Source organism: Uloborus diversus, chromosome 1 (genome assembly GCF_026930045.1).
Source record: "Uloborus diversus isolate 005 chromosome 1, Udiv.v.3.1, whole genome shotgun sequence".
Taxonomy (NCBI): Eukaryota; Metazoa; Arthropoda; class Arachnida; order Araneae; family Uloboridae; genus Uloborus; species Uloborus diversus.
In genome coordinates this window covers 241,778,547-241,795,232 of record NC_072731.1, presented here as the reverse complement: position 1 = coordinate 241,795,232, position 16,686 = coordinate 241,778,547, and the positions used below count along the sequence as shown (strand labels likewise).

The window sequence follows — 16,686 nt, the reverse complement described above, 5'->3', positions numbered from 1 at the left end:
GTTATTAGTTTCACACAACGTTTCACAGCTTGCGTGTGACAGGGAAATTTCTCGAAAGTAAGCTCTGTAGAATGTTCTTTGCACATTTCTTTCCATTGTTGGTCTTTTAGATGCATTGTAAGAGGTGGCTCTGTTACAACACAGTTTGCCCAATCAACTAAATCAACATAATCAACGGCTTCAAAATTGAGTTTAGGACGCTTAAAAAATCGTACACCATCCGAGCTCTTCGTCTTCTTATTTCTAGAGTTCAGAATGCGCCTAACAGCTAATTCCCGAATGTATTTTCTTGAGTCAAACAACATTGTCAACAGTAGCTGTTCAAGATGAGCGAAATATGCATTATTTGAGAGAACTTCTCCTTAACGTTGTCTGGAAACTGCCTTGCAAGAGAAATCATTTTCCAAAAATGTTGGGCACCGTACTGGCAGTTCGGTTTCATTTTTATTTCAAACCACATTGGAGCATAAACTAACATTACATACTTTACAAGCATTGTAAGATTTTCTGATAGAGTTGGAGTGCCTATATACAAGCGTAACAAACGGTTTGCAGTTGTCAGCCATCGCGCATGACTGAGTTTGCCTGGGTTACTGTCAGCCACACTTGAAGGACAACTACCATCTTTTTACGGTAAGACAGATTCTATACAAATATTGTTGTTCAGTACTTAAATTTTTTACATCTTCTATGTCCAAAACCAGAAGACTGCAGTCAATTTTATCAAATTTGACCACCGGATTTTTTTCACAATCTCTAAGAAATTGTCCGATAGCTCCAGAATATGAATGTGGCCCCTTTGTGCAACCACCCAATTCCAGTATAAGTTGCCTCAGTGGCAACTCATTGTGGACATTGGACACAAGAGAGTACCCCTTTAATTGCTTTACTCCCAGCTGTGGAGGTGTAGAATTACATCAGACAATTGAAGAATACTTGCGTTAAATTCATTCTCAGTTTAAAGGACTTCAGAGGATTCACATTTTTTTAATACTCAAGGGCTCTATTTGTCAAACATATATAAAATAGTTATAAAATAATCTTAGGAATAATAGAAGTAGTTGAGCGCCGTTTATTATCCAGGAGAAACAATTGGAACCGAAGATTAAAAAATTAGCATCTTATGTAACTATTTTTTATTTGAGTGTGTGCATTTTTTAAAATTGGCGTACAAATGTCGCATAAAATTGATTGAATTTTCACTGTTTTTTCTAAGTAACGTATTGCGTAACATTTCAGTACTTACTTATTTCGAAACTACTTTTAATTTTTTTTTTTTTTTCATTTTTCCAATGTTTCAGTCTTAAAGGAGCGTAGCTAAATATTCTACGAAATGTATAAAAGTCTTTGAGGATTTCAACTAATTCACTGACAGATACTTCTAATGTTTGCTGAAACTAGCTTCAAACTTTATTTTTGAACCCCCCCCCCTTTTTTTTTTTGAAAAAAGTGCATTTTTGCCCTTTTTTTTCAGTTTTTCAAGGTCAAATAGCGCCGGCTAAATATTAAACAAATTTAGCGAAATTTTTTATGGGTAATAACGGGCCCATATAGCAACTTTTCCGCACTATCCAAAAACAGATTTCCAAAAAAAGTTTTTTCGACCCACCCTAGTGTGTATGCGAGTGTGTGTAGGATATGGACGCAACCTGGAGACGGTTTTCGCAAGAGGAGCAGCATCGTGAGGCCGGTCGACGCGACGGTGGTGCTGGCAGAGGGTGCTGGCGGGAAAATAAAATGATAGGAATTCAAAATAGTCAAATGAGAACAATAAGCAATCGTGATTGCTCAATAAAAAAAAATCAATATTGCACTTCCACTACTATCTCCAAATTTTCCGAGCAAGGTTTTTGGGAGGTCACTGTGACCTCCTAGAAGAGCACCTCTGTTATGGAACGCGCCATACACGTGTCCCCCTAAGTTTAATATTTATTTCATAAATTACGTAACTTAAATAATTTATTGATCGTGATTTTTGATTGCTACTGAGACACCAGATTTTCGATATTGGTAAAACAAAACATGGTTTTAAAAATATGCTGTAATTTCTTTTGGAAACATCACAAATGAAGTAAATATGTATTCATTCTACCATGTTTTTATTCAAGATTAGCCTTTAATTAAATATTAGCCCTAGGTTTTGATTAATTATCAAAACTATTTCTGAAGTGAATAATAAATGAATCAAATTTTGAAAACTAGTTGGAGCTTTGCTTCTTTTATGGACCATAAAGACGCAGATAAGTCCCATCCACTTAAACAAAATCTAACGAATCAATTTTTCCAAAATGTGTCACCCAGTTTTCTATTGGGTTTTGTGTGTGTGTGTGTTCTTATTTCTTCAACGTTTGTTTTTGTTCTTATAGTAGAAGATAGTTACTTATTTATGTAAATAATTTGTTTTGTCGTATAATTCAATTGTGATTGTTCTTCATAACGTTTTTGTTATTGTGTTGTTTATTTGGCCATACGTTTTACATAAGTTGCAGAAAAAAAGCAGCTTTACTCGCTAAAGGGCAGTGTTACTATAGCGTGGTTGCTTGGCGCGTAAAGCGATGAACTAAACAGTTGAATTATTATTTTGAGTTTTAAAGCTACTGTTAATTAGCTAAGTAAAGCTTAGTAAAGCTACTGTTTTAAAGCTACAGTCGAGTCCCGACTTACGCGAGGGATGCGTTCCAAGACTCCTCGCGTAAGTTGCAATTTCGCGTTGTGGAAAAATATATGCATTCAAATTTTTTTAAAGCATAGTAAATACTTTTAGGCACTTATAAACACCCCTCAAACTGCTCTAAAGCATTCCTTAACCATTAAAGTTTCTTCCATAAAGAACTGAACTTTTACTGTATTTAAAAAATAAAAAAAACTGCTTTTCAACATGAAATACTTCAGATGCAAAAAATGAATGACCAATGGGAGTAAAAGATATAAAATAAAACAAAACGGTACGCACTGCACGCAGTAAAATTAAAATGATGCACAAAATAGTACTGTACTTAGATACAGTAGTAATATTTACGAGTTAAAAAATGTTAAAGTTACTAGTGATGGTTTATGCTCCAAGATCAGATCGTTATTCTTATCTAATACATTTTTAAATACGCTTCATCTTTTATTTGAAAACGTTTCAATTTGTGGCTACATCTCCTCTACCTGATCTTTTTATTAATCCACAATGCAAGAGCGCGCGTAGCTTCCATTTTCATAATTTTTACTTTGCTAGACTGCTCTGCAAGCTTCAATATTGAAACTAAGTTCTAAACTTTTACGGACATCTTTTTGTTTTGACTTTTAATTGTAGTTTACGAAGATTCAATGGTGAGTAGAGATTGTAAGAACTTTTTTTTTTTAGCGAAAAAGCTTTTTTCTTCACATCTAGCTAATTGAGGAATAAATTTAAGCCTTTTCTGTAATTTAATTTCAGCATACAGATGTTACGCTTGAGTGTCATCCGGATTGGGAAGAGTATAAACTTGAGACTGCGATACAGTATATTTGCGAAACTGATGATGAAGAATTATTGAAGGTAATATCTATCCATCCATCTATCTACATCGGTTCCGAAACAGTGGTTCGCGAACCTCTGGGAATTCACGAGATGTATAAAAGGAGTTCGCGGGAATAATATTATAATGAAGTAATTTTAACATGCTTGTTGAGTGTTTGTTATTCGTCGTTTATTCATTTGTTTCTTATTCCATCCAGCCCTTGACGAAAGGTTTTAAGTCATCAAAGATCACCAGATGAGAACAAGTTGTTATAGCCCGTCTTCGTATTGATCACACTAGATTTACTCAGAGACATTTGATTTAGACACCTCTTATGTCTGTTATAGACATGCCTTGTGTCAGAAAAATACTTTTTAAATTTTATTACCATTTTGGACAACTTTTCCATCTGAAAAAGGATAAATACAAAAGCAAATTAACTGCTGAACTTAATGTAAAACTGGCAGATATTTGAGTCATGCTCCCATGAAGATTTTTGTCAAAGTTGACTGAATAGCAATGAATAATAATCACTGGGCTAGTTCTTTGTTGAATTTGTTTTGAATTCATTTTCTAAATATTAGTTTAGTTTGTAGAAACATTTGTGCTTTTATATTTTGTAATTATGTGTTTGTTTTGTCATTATCAATTGAGCAATAATACTAAAAAAAAATCTCGCAAATTTTATTGTGTGCTTGATTCGTTTTTGTTTTTTTGCTTGCTACTTATTATTCACAAGGGGTTCGCCCGTTTTAGAGCCATTTCTATAATTGCCTAAGAAAATTTTGAATTCAGATTTTGGAAGGTGTTCACGAAGAAAAAAAGGCTGGAAACCGCCAGTCTAGGGTATCATTTAACGAAAGTTTTTCCATGTCCAACCCCAGTGTATGGCACTTAAAAAGTAATTTCTAAAATTTTCTTTTACAGACAGCAAAATGTGAACAAGACTCACTGATGAAGTCTGAAAAAGTAAGTAGGTTTTCAAGAAATAATTAAATGATATTAACCGATGTCATGTAATAAAAAAACAATGTAATTTCTACAAACGTTAACTTTTAGCTTTGCAAACTTTAATCAAAGGTAATGCACTAAAAATAAAACGGAAACTCAGTAATTGACTGAATTTTCGTGGCTGTTCTTTCCGAAGTGACGCTAGCTTAATGAATGAATTCATGCCAATTTCAAGATCAACAAAATGTTACTCGCAAACTTCTTGCGTGTGCCAGTGTGTTAAAATCTTAACGTAAGTTTATGCTTCCAATAGATAGAAAAATCCATAGGCATTTTTCCCAGCGCTGCGCCTGAGGAGTACGAATTGTTTATTGCGCAATGAAGGCATTCAGAACAGATAAATAATATTAGTTATTGTGATACAGTAAAACCTGTGAAGTTGACTACCCTTGTAAGTTGACCACCTGTCTAAGTTAACCGCTTTTTTTCAGGCACGGAATTAGCCCTATATCAAATAAATCAATCTCTGTAAGTTGACCACCTATTTAAGTTGACCACTTAAGTTGTGCACCGCAAGTGGTCTACTTACACAGGTTCCATTGTCATAAGTTACTGTAAGACCAATAGTAATTTTAATGTGCGCCTTACTTATACTGGTGTTGTCGAATTTAATACAGTCGAGTCCCGAGGGATGCGTTCCAAGACTCCTCGCGTAAGTCGAAATTTCGCGTTGTGCAAAAATATATGTATACAAACTTTTTAAAGGATACCAAATACTTTTACGCACTTATAAACATCCCTCAAACAGCTCTAAAGCATTCCTTAGCCATACACTACAGTTTCTTGTATAAAGAACTGATCTTTTAATGCATTTAGAATAAAAAACACTTGTTCAACATGAAATATTTTAAGATGCACAAAATGAATGACTAATGGGGATGAAAGACAAAATAAAGCACGGTTCGCACAGCATGTAGTAAAATTAAACTGATGCACTATAATAGTACAGTAGATACAGTAACGCTGATCTCTTAATTAATGCTCAATACAAGAGCAGCTTCCATTGTACATATGGAAGATTCACTCATACTTATTGTCGCGCTACCTTCGACGTTTTGTAATTGTTCAAGCATATCGAGAATCTTAGCCTTTTTAAATTTTTTTATCAGAAACTTTCTTTTTCTTCACATTTTCAAACTTTAGATGAAGGTGAACACTAAGGTGCCATTATGGTTATTTGATGCACTAGACTAGTTTGGCGTGGGAACTTTGGCTGTCAGTGATGCTCAAAGGGACGTAATAACATTCACGAAATCAATATTTAGTAGCCAATAACGAAGCTGATACTTCCTTCTAAAAAAATTCATGTTGTGGGCGAAAAATTCGCGTTAGCTCTAAAATTCGTTACTCGTGAAAAATTCGCGTTATAGCCATTTCGCGTAAGTCGGATCGCGTTGTAGCGGGAGTCGACTGTAATTTTAAATTCAAAAGAGACTTTAATAGGTTTGTGAAATGGTGTACACTGTTTTTGTTGAGGAAAATGATCATTCATCAGAAGGGGGACATACTTTTTTTCTATTCAACAGACTTCCTTTAAATTCTTAGCACAGCCATCACCGTGCGGGAACTGCTAGTACTAAATATGCTCGAAATAATATGTTGTAAAATATATAAAACGTTTCTTTTCTTTTCCAGTCTAGTTGCCAAACTGCTGAGGCATGGCGGAAGAGAATTCGACTTCAGCGTTTTTCATCAACATATATCCATTCGATATTGATGCGGTACGGAGTACTTTCGTCATTCTTTAGAAATCAGAACTAATTTAGAAAGAGACATGCGAAATGTTCTTAACTCACTGAAAAGCAGCGGATAAGTAGAGGAAAAAAAATAGCAATTAAATTAAACAAATTGCAGATTACTGCTGACACGTGTTTGGGGTTACAAGGAACCCCTTTTTCAATCACAAAATATTGAGCTTATGAATGAAAGACATCTTGTCGGATGCAGGGGCATGTGGGGGGGGGTTGGGGGACAAAAAACCCCCCCGAAAAGTTAGTCTCAAAAAAAAAGAGAAAAAGAAGAGAGAAGAGAAAGGAAAAAATTCCAAGCGATTACACACACACACACACACACACACACACACACACATATATATATATATATATATATATATATATATATATATATACTCTTCTCTTTCTCCTATATATAATATTTAATATATATATATATAGAGAATATATAAAAGTAACTGATCGCGGGTCTAGCTACGCCACTGGTCGGATGTCTTTTCATTCATAAGCTCATTTCAAGCAGTTGAAAACGCCATGCTATAAAAATGGTCAAATAGTTTCAGTTGAATTGGAAGCATATGCTTTATAGGATGAACCTACTTGTAGAAAGAACGGGAAATGAGCAAATGTTTAATTTGCATTGGGTACTTAGTTATTGCTTTTCTTAAAAAATAAGTACAATTAATTATAAAAGTTAATAACAAAAAAAAAAAAAAAAAAGGAAACCTCGGAGAAATATTTGATTATGATCTTTCGTCGTGCAGTTTCCAAAATAGTTAAACCTTCTCAACAAAAATAGAACCAGTTTCGCAACGGAGATACTCTTTTACGGAATTGATACGAAATCTCCATTACAATAAGAAGCATTAAGCTCCTTGCATTAAATTTTCAAAGTCATTTGAAGTTTATTTATTTACAAGTTTTTCAGCGTAAAAAGCAATTGATTTTGTCCTCTATTCCTTTGGGGACTCTAGTGTTCCTCAGCATTGTTGGGGCTCGGTGGAAGGATCAAAAACATCGAGTATTAAGAAACTTGGACGTCACTTAACACGTATATTACATTATAGCAACTCATGTATCTCTTGTTTTCAACTGGTTTTGAAGTGGACTTGTCCAATAATGAATTTTATCAATTCTGAAGTGCACTATAATATTGCAAATTGTATTTTGAAGGGAACAGCTTACAAAGTGTCCGAAATCCCATTTTGAAAGACAAGCAATTGTCTGGTCTTTTATATGATACTAGCAAAAATACCCGGCTTTGCCTGAGTCAGTAGTAATTGTGAGGAGCAATCACTACTTTCTTCCATTTTCTGTTTTAACTGAAAGAACTCAAAACACACCGCTTTGACGTGATTGAAAATCCAGCTTCTTCCTTACCCATAAAAGTAAAACAGCAATAAGTATAAAGAACGAACGAGTATTCATTTAGAAACAAAAGCATGAGTTTAAGCATATAAAAATTTGAAGAATTTCCAAGATATGAACTAACAAAAACAAAGATCATTAAAAAAAAAAACGTGCGCTTTCTTTTATAAAATAGTACACACACACAAAAAGAAAATAAAAGCTCTCTACTATGTTTCCCTCAGGGTGCGAAAAGTAGAGTTTCCAAATGTTGAAATGACTTTAAACTCATGTTTGCTCCGGAGAAGCCTTGATTCAAAACTTTCAATATTATTACTTTTAGTATTGCTGTTATAAGGCAACGAATTTTCGTAACAATGGGTTAACGGGTTAGTGGGATATTTAATCATTTAATGGGGAAATTACTTGACATTTTCTGTTTTCCATCATAACGTTTTGAAACTAAGTTTTTTAGGAAAAAATTATAGCTTAAGTTGCTCCCTGATAATGTAGCTATCTATGGTGAAAAAAAATGGTTGAAATCAGTCCAGTAGTTTTGAAGATTACCGCGGACATACATACAAAGTAGCCATTTAGGTATAAAGATACATATTTTTTATACATTTTATTTCTTCTCTCTAGTGCACAGACATACATTCCATCAACTCTAGTCTACAATGTTTTTTTGCCATGACTATAGAAGATTGTGTTGAAATCATAGAGTATTTAGATTACAACTACTATGTTTTTTGCACATTCGGTGTCCAACATATCATACCTTCTACTTTTACATTGGTAAGTACAAAACTTTAGTTCATGAAATACTTTTTTTTTACATACATCTTTTGCATAAATAATACAGCCGTGGAATGGTCTCTCCACCGGTTGACAAATCAAATCTTTCCTTTTCCAGGGTTGCGCCGATAAACCAATTCTAAATCTAGGAAAATAAAGAATCGCGAAGTTGTCTACTAGTAGAGATACTAGCAAAAGACCCCTGGTGTAGAAATTCTTATCTTTCATATGACAGAAATCAATTAAACATGATTCTAAGATAAGGAGCTCGTAAAATTTTAGCTCTAGCCCTAATAATATCGCCTGTGACTGCAGAAAAACTAAAAGTAGAATATTTTTAATTTTTACCCATTTTTTCTTTTCCCTTTTATTTTCCGTTTCTCACTAAGTCATATCATAATAATAATAAAAAAAACGATACCATTTTTTTAAATAGTTTTTCTTATACATCTAAGTTATAAACGTAATAAAAACCCAAAATTAGAATCTTTGAGTCTTTAGGTTGTAACTTATTGATTTATAAATGCAAAAATTTCACGCAATTTGGTAATCATTCGACATTTTTTAAGAACTGAATCAAAAATTTTTCGAGATGGAGACTATTTTTTTCCCATTAGGATATTTTAATTCTTAAATTTGAAATACAATGTGATGGTGTTTATAAAAAAGAAAATTTTAATTTCCGATCAAAATTTGAAAATTTCAAGTACATAAATCCTAATTCCGAAAAAAGGACATGTTTCTTCGACTTCAATTTTTTACCTGTGCCCTTTTTTTTGATAATGACATGCAAATGATCTATTATTATTATTATTATTATTGTTATTGTTATTATTATTATTATTATTATTATTATTATTATTGTTGTTATTATTATTATTATTATTATTGTTATTATTATTATTATTATTATTGTTGTTGTTGTTGTTGTTGCTGTTGTTGTTATTGTTATTATTGTAGATTCATATTATTATTTCTATAATTATTTTGTAATGTAAAAAAAAATGTATGACATTTTCCTTATTACCTGTTTTTCATGTTAAAACCACATTTGTCACGTTATGACCTAACGTTAGATCGCTGCTCAAACTATAAGCATATGCTATTTTTTAAGTTTTCAAAAATTAGTAACTCAAAAACTAAATAATGAATAAACTTTAATTTTCTCTTCCTTTAAGCTCTGAGGACTACCATCACTGGACCAAAAATTATCAACTTCTACAGTTTTTAAAACACAGATTGGTTGCTTTGATGATACATTTATTTTCATTGATTTGTTTTCATTTGCTAGCAGTGTTCTTTGAAACTTAGAAACATGAATGTGAAATATTAATTTCAAATTTGTACCTCTTTAACTTTGAATTTGCTCTGATATGTAATGAAATAATTGACACTAAGTATAAATTTTCTGTTACGATTAAAATTAAGTTTTACTTTCAGCTTTTGTGGCTTGCGATGCTATTCATTGCTTTAGGCGTCACATCAAATTATTTGTAAGTATTGTTACAAATTCTGCAAATAGTAATTATTTTTGTGATTAATTTATTGTAATCTGGCTAAATTTGGCATTTATTCCATTATTCTTCATCTAAAATTATCATAGTAACGTAACCTGTAAATAGTTTCTTGTAATGTACATACAACCCCCTAACATTCGACTGAAGTATATGTATGGTCCCCGGATAACATTTGTGAATGGAATAAAAAGAAAATACGAGAAGCATTTCGAATTTTGTCGAAACTTCTCTTGGATTTATAAATAGCCTCCGTGCGTGATAAAGTTTTAGTTTTGCTTTTTTTTAAAACTGTCTGAGACATTAGCTCTGTTATTGTGCCTTCGCACCGTGTTTTCGCGTATTTGGATGTAAATACGTGTATAACCGTTGAGTTTACGGTGTTAATTGATATTTGCCTAATTGTTATGGTTGATTTAGCAGTTGCAACTACATTTCCTGTACATAGCTGTAAATAAATCTCCTGTGCTTTTCCCAAGAACTGTGTCGTCATTCCAAGAAAGTTTGAAGATGTATCACGAACTCTTAACAGTATATTTATTAGTCTATTTTAGTTCCTTAAAAATTAAAAAGAAAATTAAAAGAAAAAGAAAAACAGCACGAAAGAAGATAAGACTTATTAGTATTTCGTGAAAATATCGTTAAAAGAGAAAAATTAAGCCAGTAGATTGAACAGGCGTGCAATAATCAACAGGAAAAAAAAAAGAAAAGAAATTAATTTGAATTTTGACATCTTGAATTCAAATTATGTTTTCCGCAATCACGAGTGTGTGTGTATGTAGATGTGTGTGTTTGTGTCCAGGCATGAGTATGTTTGTATGTGTGTGTAGGTGTGTGTGTTTGTGCCCAGGCATGAGTATGTGGGTATGTGTATGTATGCGTGAGTGTTTGTCTCTGTGTGCAGGCGTGACTAAGTGGGTATGTCTGTGTGTGTGTGTGTTTGTCTGTGTGCCAGGCATGAGTGTGTATGTGTGTGTGTGTGTAGTGTATGTATGTATATGTGTATGTATGTGTGTTGTCTCTGTGTGCAGGCGTGACTAAGTGGGTATGTCTGTGTGTGTGTGTGTTTGCGTCTGTGTGCATGCATGAGTGTGTGTGTGCGTATGTGTGTTCGTGTCTGTGTGCAGGCATGAGTAAGTGGGTATGTGTGTGTGTGTTTGCGTCTGTGTGAATGCATGTGTGTGTGTGTGTGTATGTATGCGCGTGTGTTTGTGTCTGGCATGCATGGTCTGTGTGCAGGCACGTGTATGTGTGTGTATGCACGTGTGTGTAGAGATATGGATGCAACCTGAAGACGGTTTTCGCAAGAGGAGCAGCATCGTGAGGCGGCTAGTCAACGGTGGTGCTGCAGAGGGAGGCGGGGGGGGGGAATAAAATCATAGGAACATCAAAACCGTCAAGTGAGAACAATAAGCAATGTGATTGCTCAAAAAAATGAAAGTTTATTTTAAAAAAGGAAGAAATGTGTGCTGGTCAGTCTTTTATGCTTACTCTTATTTAACACTATTTTCTTTTCAAAATTTCGTAATTTTATATAAAATCTAACATTTTGTGTATGACATAAAAGACACTTCTTAAAAAAATGTCATTATTAAAAAAAAATCATGGTTCTGCCGTAGTTCTTGGAGGATTTAAATGAAAAGATTTGCAGCAACCCAGTGAATGAACACGTGTAACAAGTGGACAAATACAAACATTTCTAGACTTGTCCTTTTTGGGTTAGTGCGGAGGTGACTACTGTAGCGAGTTCATATAATAAAAAAATTTCAAAACCGAATTAAAAAAAAAATATTCATTCATTGGGATGTGTTCATTCACTAGCAGGATTGCTCCTCTCTAAAAAGAAAATAAATAAATAAATAAATAGATAAGTGAATGAATAAATGTTAAAATTCTTTGCCTGCATTCTTTCTGAATAATAATTAACAGAAAACTATTTTTGTTTAAAGTAATTTACTTTGCATAAATTTAAAGAATGCTTTCTTAAAGTTTTATAAAGTAGAAATCTTTCACGGTGTGAAAAGGAACTTTTTTTTTTGTCGCTGTTAGGAGGTCGATTGCTAAAATATAATATTTTACTTTTAAAAATGAATCTCCGTCATTTAGTACAATGAATCGTACCAAATAAATAAACTTAACAAAAGATGCATCGTTCCGACGAAATTTGATGTCCATTTATTTCAAAACAGCGAATAGGGAATGTAATACAGGTTTCTTTGTTGTATGTTCGTCATGGTAGCGGAAAGAAAAAAAAGACTTGAATTTATCTTCTGGTTTACAGAGGTTTTGAAGCGTAAGGACTTTTTTAAAAAAAAGCTTTTAATGTGTATTTCTTTTCTCAGAAAACATTACCTAATAACAACAAAAAAAAAAGTGATGCATTAAAACCTGAAAAAGTTTGGCAAAGATATGACTTTTAACAGAGACAGACATTTTGCAACATATCACGCATTGCAAAAGTTTAAGTGCGAAAGTAAGAGGATCTAAAGATTCGACACAGATGTAACTTTTGTTGCAGTTTTTCCGAAAACATTTCCGAACCTGCTGTAATGACTTTTATACTGCGGAAACTTAACTGTGATTTTTGCTACAGGAATGTTTTGAAATTCATGTTGTTTTTAAAATTTGATATTACTTCTGACCATAACTATCAGCATCTTTAGATATTAAAGAACCATACATGCACTAAACAGTATTATTTGTGATGCCAAAGGTGAAGTTTTAAAACTAAAAAGATTAACTAAAAAAAAAAAAAACAGTAGGGTACTGAAAACTAGGTCCAAAGTGGATCGTAGGGTGGCCGAGTTGATGGAAATGCTTGCGCGGAGGGGGGGGGGGATTATTGGGAATGGGGTTAAGCAACAGATCTATCTGTCCGCAGGTTTTTTTCGCCTTGCCACGATGTGGGGCCGAGCACTCCGGAGACAGCCGGATTATCGAGTACCGAGTTTATGGGACCCTACTCCATTTCGAATCAAATACAAATTTACTATTTTGCAATAAATAAGTAGAAACACTGGATTTCCAAAAAAAAAAAAAAAAAAAGAAAGAAAGGAAGAAGAAAAGAAAGAAACACACACACACAAAAAAAAATAACTAAATAAAATAAAACCGCTCTTATCGTACAGAATATAATTGCATATGAACATTTAACTTTTTCTTTACACAATAAATCTCATCAAAACAAGCAAACCATTTTCAAACATTGTTTTGAAAAATAACAATGACTCTTAAAGTCACAGATACGGTTTGTTAAAACTTTTTTGAGTAAAAAGTTAGTGGTATTTTCTACAGGAATGAAACATAAAGTTTAGAAAAAAAAGTTCAAAAACTGTTACAGTTCAAGCTACTTTTTCCTGTAAACTTTGTTACACTGCACTTTATTAATAACATTTACCAACAGAGAACTAGTTCAGCTGGTCTGCAATCGTTTGGCGTATTACGGAATTGCAACCAACAAAAATATTCTTCTTGCTGAAGAACTGGACTTAAGAAAAAACAAAATGCTCGTTTTTCCATTTATTCTCTTTTTTCTGCATTTTGTTAAAATGAAGAAACCGGGAAATGCGCTAAAATCAACTAAACTCAAATTCGACCAGGAAACTTTCGCACTTTCACACGAAAGCTCTGTCAAAATCTTAGAGTAATCGTGATTCTATCTCATTTTATATTCTTTCTTCTATGCCTTTTTAATTAAAACATTAATCAACTAGCTGAATGTTATATGTATATATATATATATATATATATGACGGCAAACAGAGCCTCGAAAGATGTCCCGCTAATCTCCCTTCCAGAGCTACGCAAAACAACTTCAAGACGAAATATTTTGCGATACGTTATTTCTTTCCTAATTCGTATACCTAATAGAGCTCCATTTTAAAAAAATGTAAAGGGAGTACAGTCAAATCCCGACTTTCGCGAGGGATACGTTTCAAGACCCCTCGCGTAAGTCGAAATTTCGCGTTGTGGCGCAGGGTGTGTATAAAAACTTTTATAAATATACTCAATTATTTTAAACACGTATGAACACCAACTAAAACTGTTTAAAATCATTTCTCAACTATACATTACTGTTTCTTACATGAAAAACTTAATTTTTACTATTTTTACTTGTATTTAAAAAAAAAAGTTTTATTCAACCCAAAATACTGCTACGATGCACAAAATCAATGATCAATGAGAAAGAAAGATATAAAATACACCAGTACGGTACGTAGAGTACGTAGTAAGAAAACCAAATGCACTATATTTGTAATGTATATAGTAGATCAAGTAATGATATTTGTAACTTAAGTGATCAAACCGTTATTCTTATATATTTTTAAATACCTAATACAGTTGCTTCACTAGTTCTGTTATGACGTTCCCATCTATGGCAACACCCCTCTTCCTGGTTTCTTAAATTCACAATACAAGAGCAGCTTCCATTTTCATAACTTTTGCATTTTCCTTAGATACTACTGGGTGAACTTTTACGGATTTCTTTTTTCTTGACTTTTAATTGTACACATGAAAGATTCACTCATACCTAATTCTCGTGCTACCTTCAACGTATTTTGTAGTTGTTCATGCACATAACCTTTAGCTTTTCTTTATATAACTGTCAGAAACTTTCTCTTTTTCTTTCATCTTGAAAAAACTTTAGATGAAACGGCTCTCTTAGGTGTCATTATATTTCATCAACATTCACATTTAGAATGAAAAAAATAAATGGAAAAGGAGGAGTATTGATATAAGCGATGTTCAGACTATAGTACGATGTGGGAACTTCCGCTCTCCGTGATGCTAAAGGGATGAAGGTCCATTCACGAAAAAAAAAAAATAAAATAGTAGCCAATAACAAAGCCGATACTTACACACCGCAGTTCCCTTCCGAAAATCTTCGTGTTGCGGGCGAGGCATTCGCGTTAGATCTAAAATTCCTTGCTGGGGGAAAAAAATCGCGTTATAGCTATTGCGCGTAAGTTGGATCGCGTTGTAGCGGGAGTCGACTGTATTGATATTCCCAAAACAAATATATTTTTCCCACCACCTCAGACCACCTCAGAGTTCAATATTTATGGACTTCAATTTTATATTTATAAACATGTGCAGACTTATTTTTAATGAACTGTAATATTTTTAATGATGTGTCTCAAATAATAATGCATTTTTCTTCATTTTATTTCAGTTTATGTCCTGCTTTATTTACCATATCGAATCACCTAGGATTATCACAAAACGTTGCTGTATCCTTTTCAAGACAATGTTTTTATTTACACGGACGCTCAGCTTTTTTAATTCTTTTTAGTTTTATCAAATTTCTACAAATTTGACGGAATTCGAACTATTAACGAGTATAATGAAACATAACTCTGGAAACCATTTTATTTCAAGCGTTAAAGTATCAATGACTGAATATCAACGAGAGAAATTGATGCATAACTTGTAGTCATGAAATCTACCACTTTAAGTTTACTGTGCTGACATTTTTGAGACTTGGAACAGGTAGAGAAAAAATATTCAAGCTGAATTTTCAGAGCATAAATTGTTTGCTTTTAAATTGTTGCTTAATTGTTGCTTTTTAATTATTAAGGATAAAGTAGTGTGTGTGTGTGTGTGCGTGTTGTGTGATTTTCCTTATCGATAGATAGGGCGTAACGCTACTAGCGTTTGGCAATGGTTCGCCTGACATCTTCTCATCAGTAGCTGGTCTACAGAAGGCATCTGCAGAGCTTGCTGTTGCAAGTTTAGTAGGTAATATGCATTCAAATAAGAGTTTTACAACATGATGCAGATGAATTGTTTTCAACAACTGATGGTTTCATCAATAAATGGGGTGGGTTTCGCTGATCGCCATAAAAGTTATAAGTTCTGATGAGTTTTGCACAAATTCAAAACACAAATGTTTTACGCAATACTCAAGGGACTGTCCACAAATGACGTAATTTTTTCAGCATATTTGACTCCCTCCACTTTGTCACAAAGGGTCCTACTTCCCTTTACACCCTCACAAGCCATAGGTTTTGGTAATTTCAGAGTGTTATTACATGTTTGAAGAACAAACAACCTGAGTAATTCAGCTTAGTTTCAATTGGTAAGAAATATTCATCAGTAATAATATAACAGTATCATTAGATAAATGAACTAGTTAAAACACTTTTTAGGTGTACGTAAATGTAATTTAAAAAAAAGTTTCAATAAATCTCATTAAAATCAATGCTTATTCATAAATTAATTTTAATCTAATTATTCTAAAATATATTTACTTCGCATTATTCTAAAATGGTTACTTTCTAGTGGAAAATGTTTTAGGTACCGTAAAACACTGCCCCACTATACTCCCACCAACGCTTCTCGTCGTTTTCATGAAGCAGAAAATTTTTTCAATCAAGAGTCAAAAGTAGCAAAAAAATTATTTAAAGCAATTTATGTCCTTAAGTTCGGAATCTGTATTGACCTTAAAATTCCCAGTAGTTGCTAAAGTTAAGGTTTTTTCTTAACTTTTTCAAACTGAACGAAAAATTGTTCAAACCATAAAAATCTTATCTATACATGTTTTTCATCAAGAAATTTTTAAAACTTAAGTTTGTTGGAAGCAAATCTGCCTTAATATTCGGGTTTTGTTTTAAAATTTTTCGTAGTCGCTAATTTTAAATGTTTTTAAAAATTTCAAAATGAGCGAAAAATTATCCAAATCAAAAAATGAATTATGGGAATGAGGTGCCCTCGCCGAGATCAAACTTGACGTAAGGTACACACTGTGCGCAGTATTTCTTGCCAAGAAATACTGGATGTACAGTGCTGGTAAAAAAA

At 33.0% G+C, this 16,686-nt stretch overlaps 1 protein-coding gene across 1 annotated transcript in view; it reads left to right on the top strand.

Annotated features, from left to right (window-relative positions):
- The window catches only part of LOC129226177 (mitochondrial sodium/calcium exchanger protein-like), a 72,171-nt gene that overhangs the window by 19,727 nt on the left and 35,758 nt on the right, over positions 1 to 16,686 (top strand). The window contains exons 3-7 of the mRNA XM_054860780.1: positions 6,135 to 6,221; positions 8,220 to 8,374; positions 9,815 to 9,867; positions 15,062 to 15,119; positions 15,525 to 15,627. Of these exons, the coding sequence (XP_054716755.1) occupies positions 6,158 to 6,221; positions 8,220 to 8,374; positions 9,815 to 9,867; positions 15,062 to 15,119; positions 15,525 to 15,627 (433 nt within the window). The 5' untranslated portion in view covers positions 6,135 to 6,157. The remainder of the gene's footprint in view (positions 1 to 6,134; positions 6,222 to 8,219; positions 8,375 to 9,814; positions 9,868 to 15,061; positions 15,120 to 15,524; positions 15,628 to 16,686) is intronic.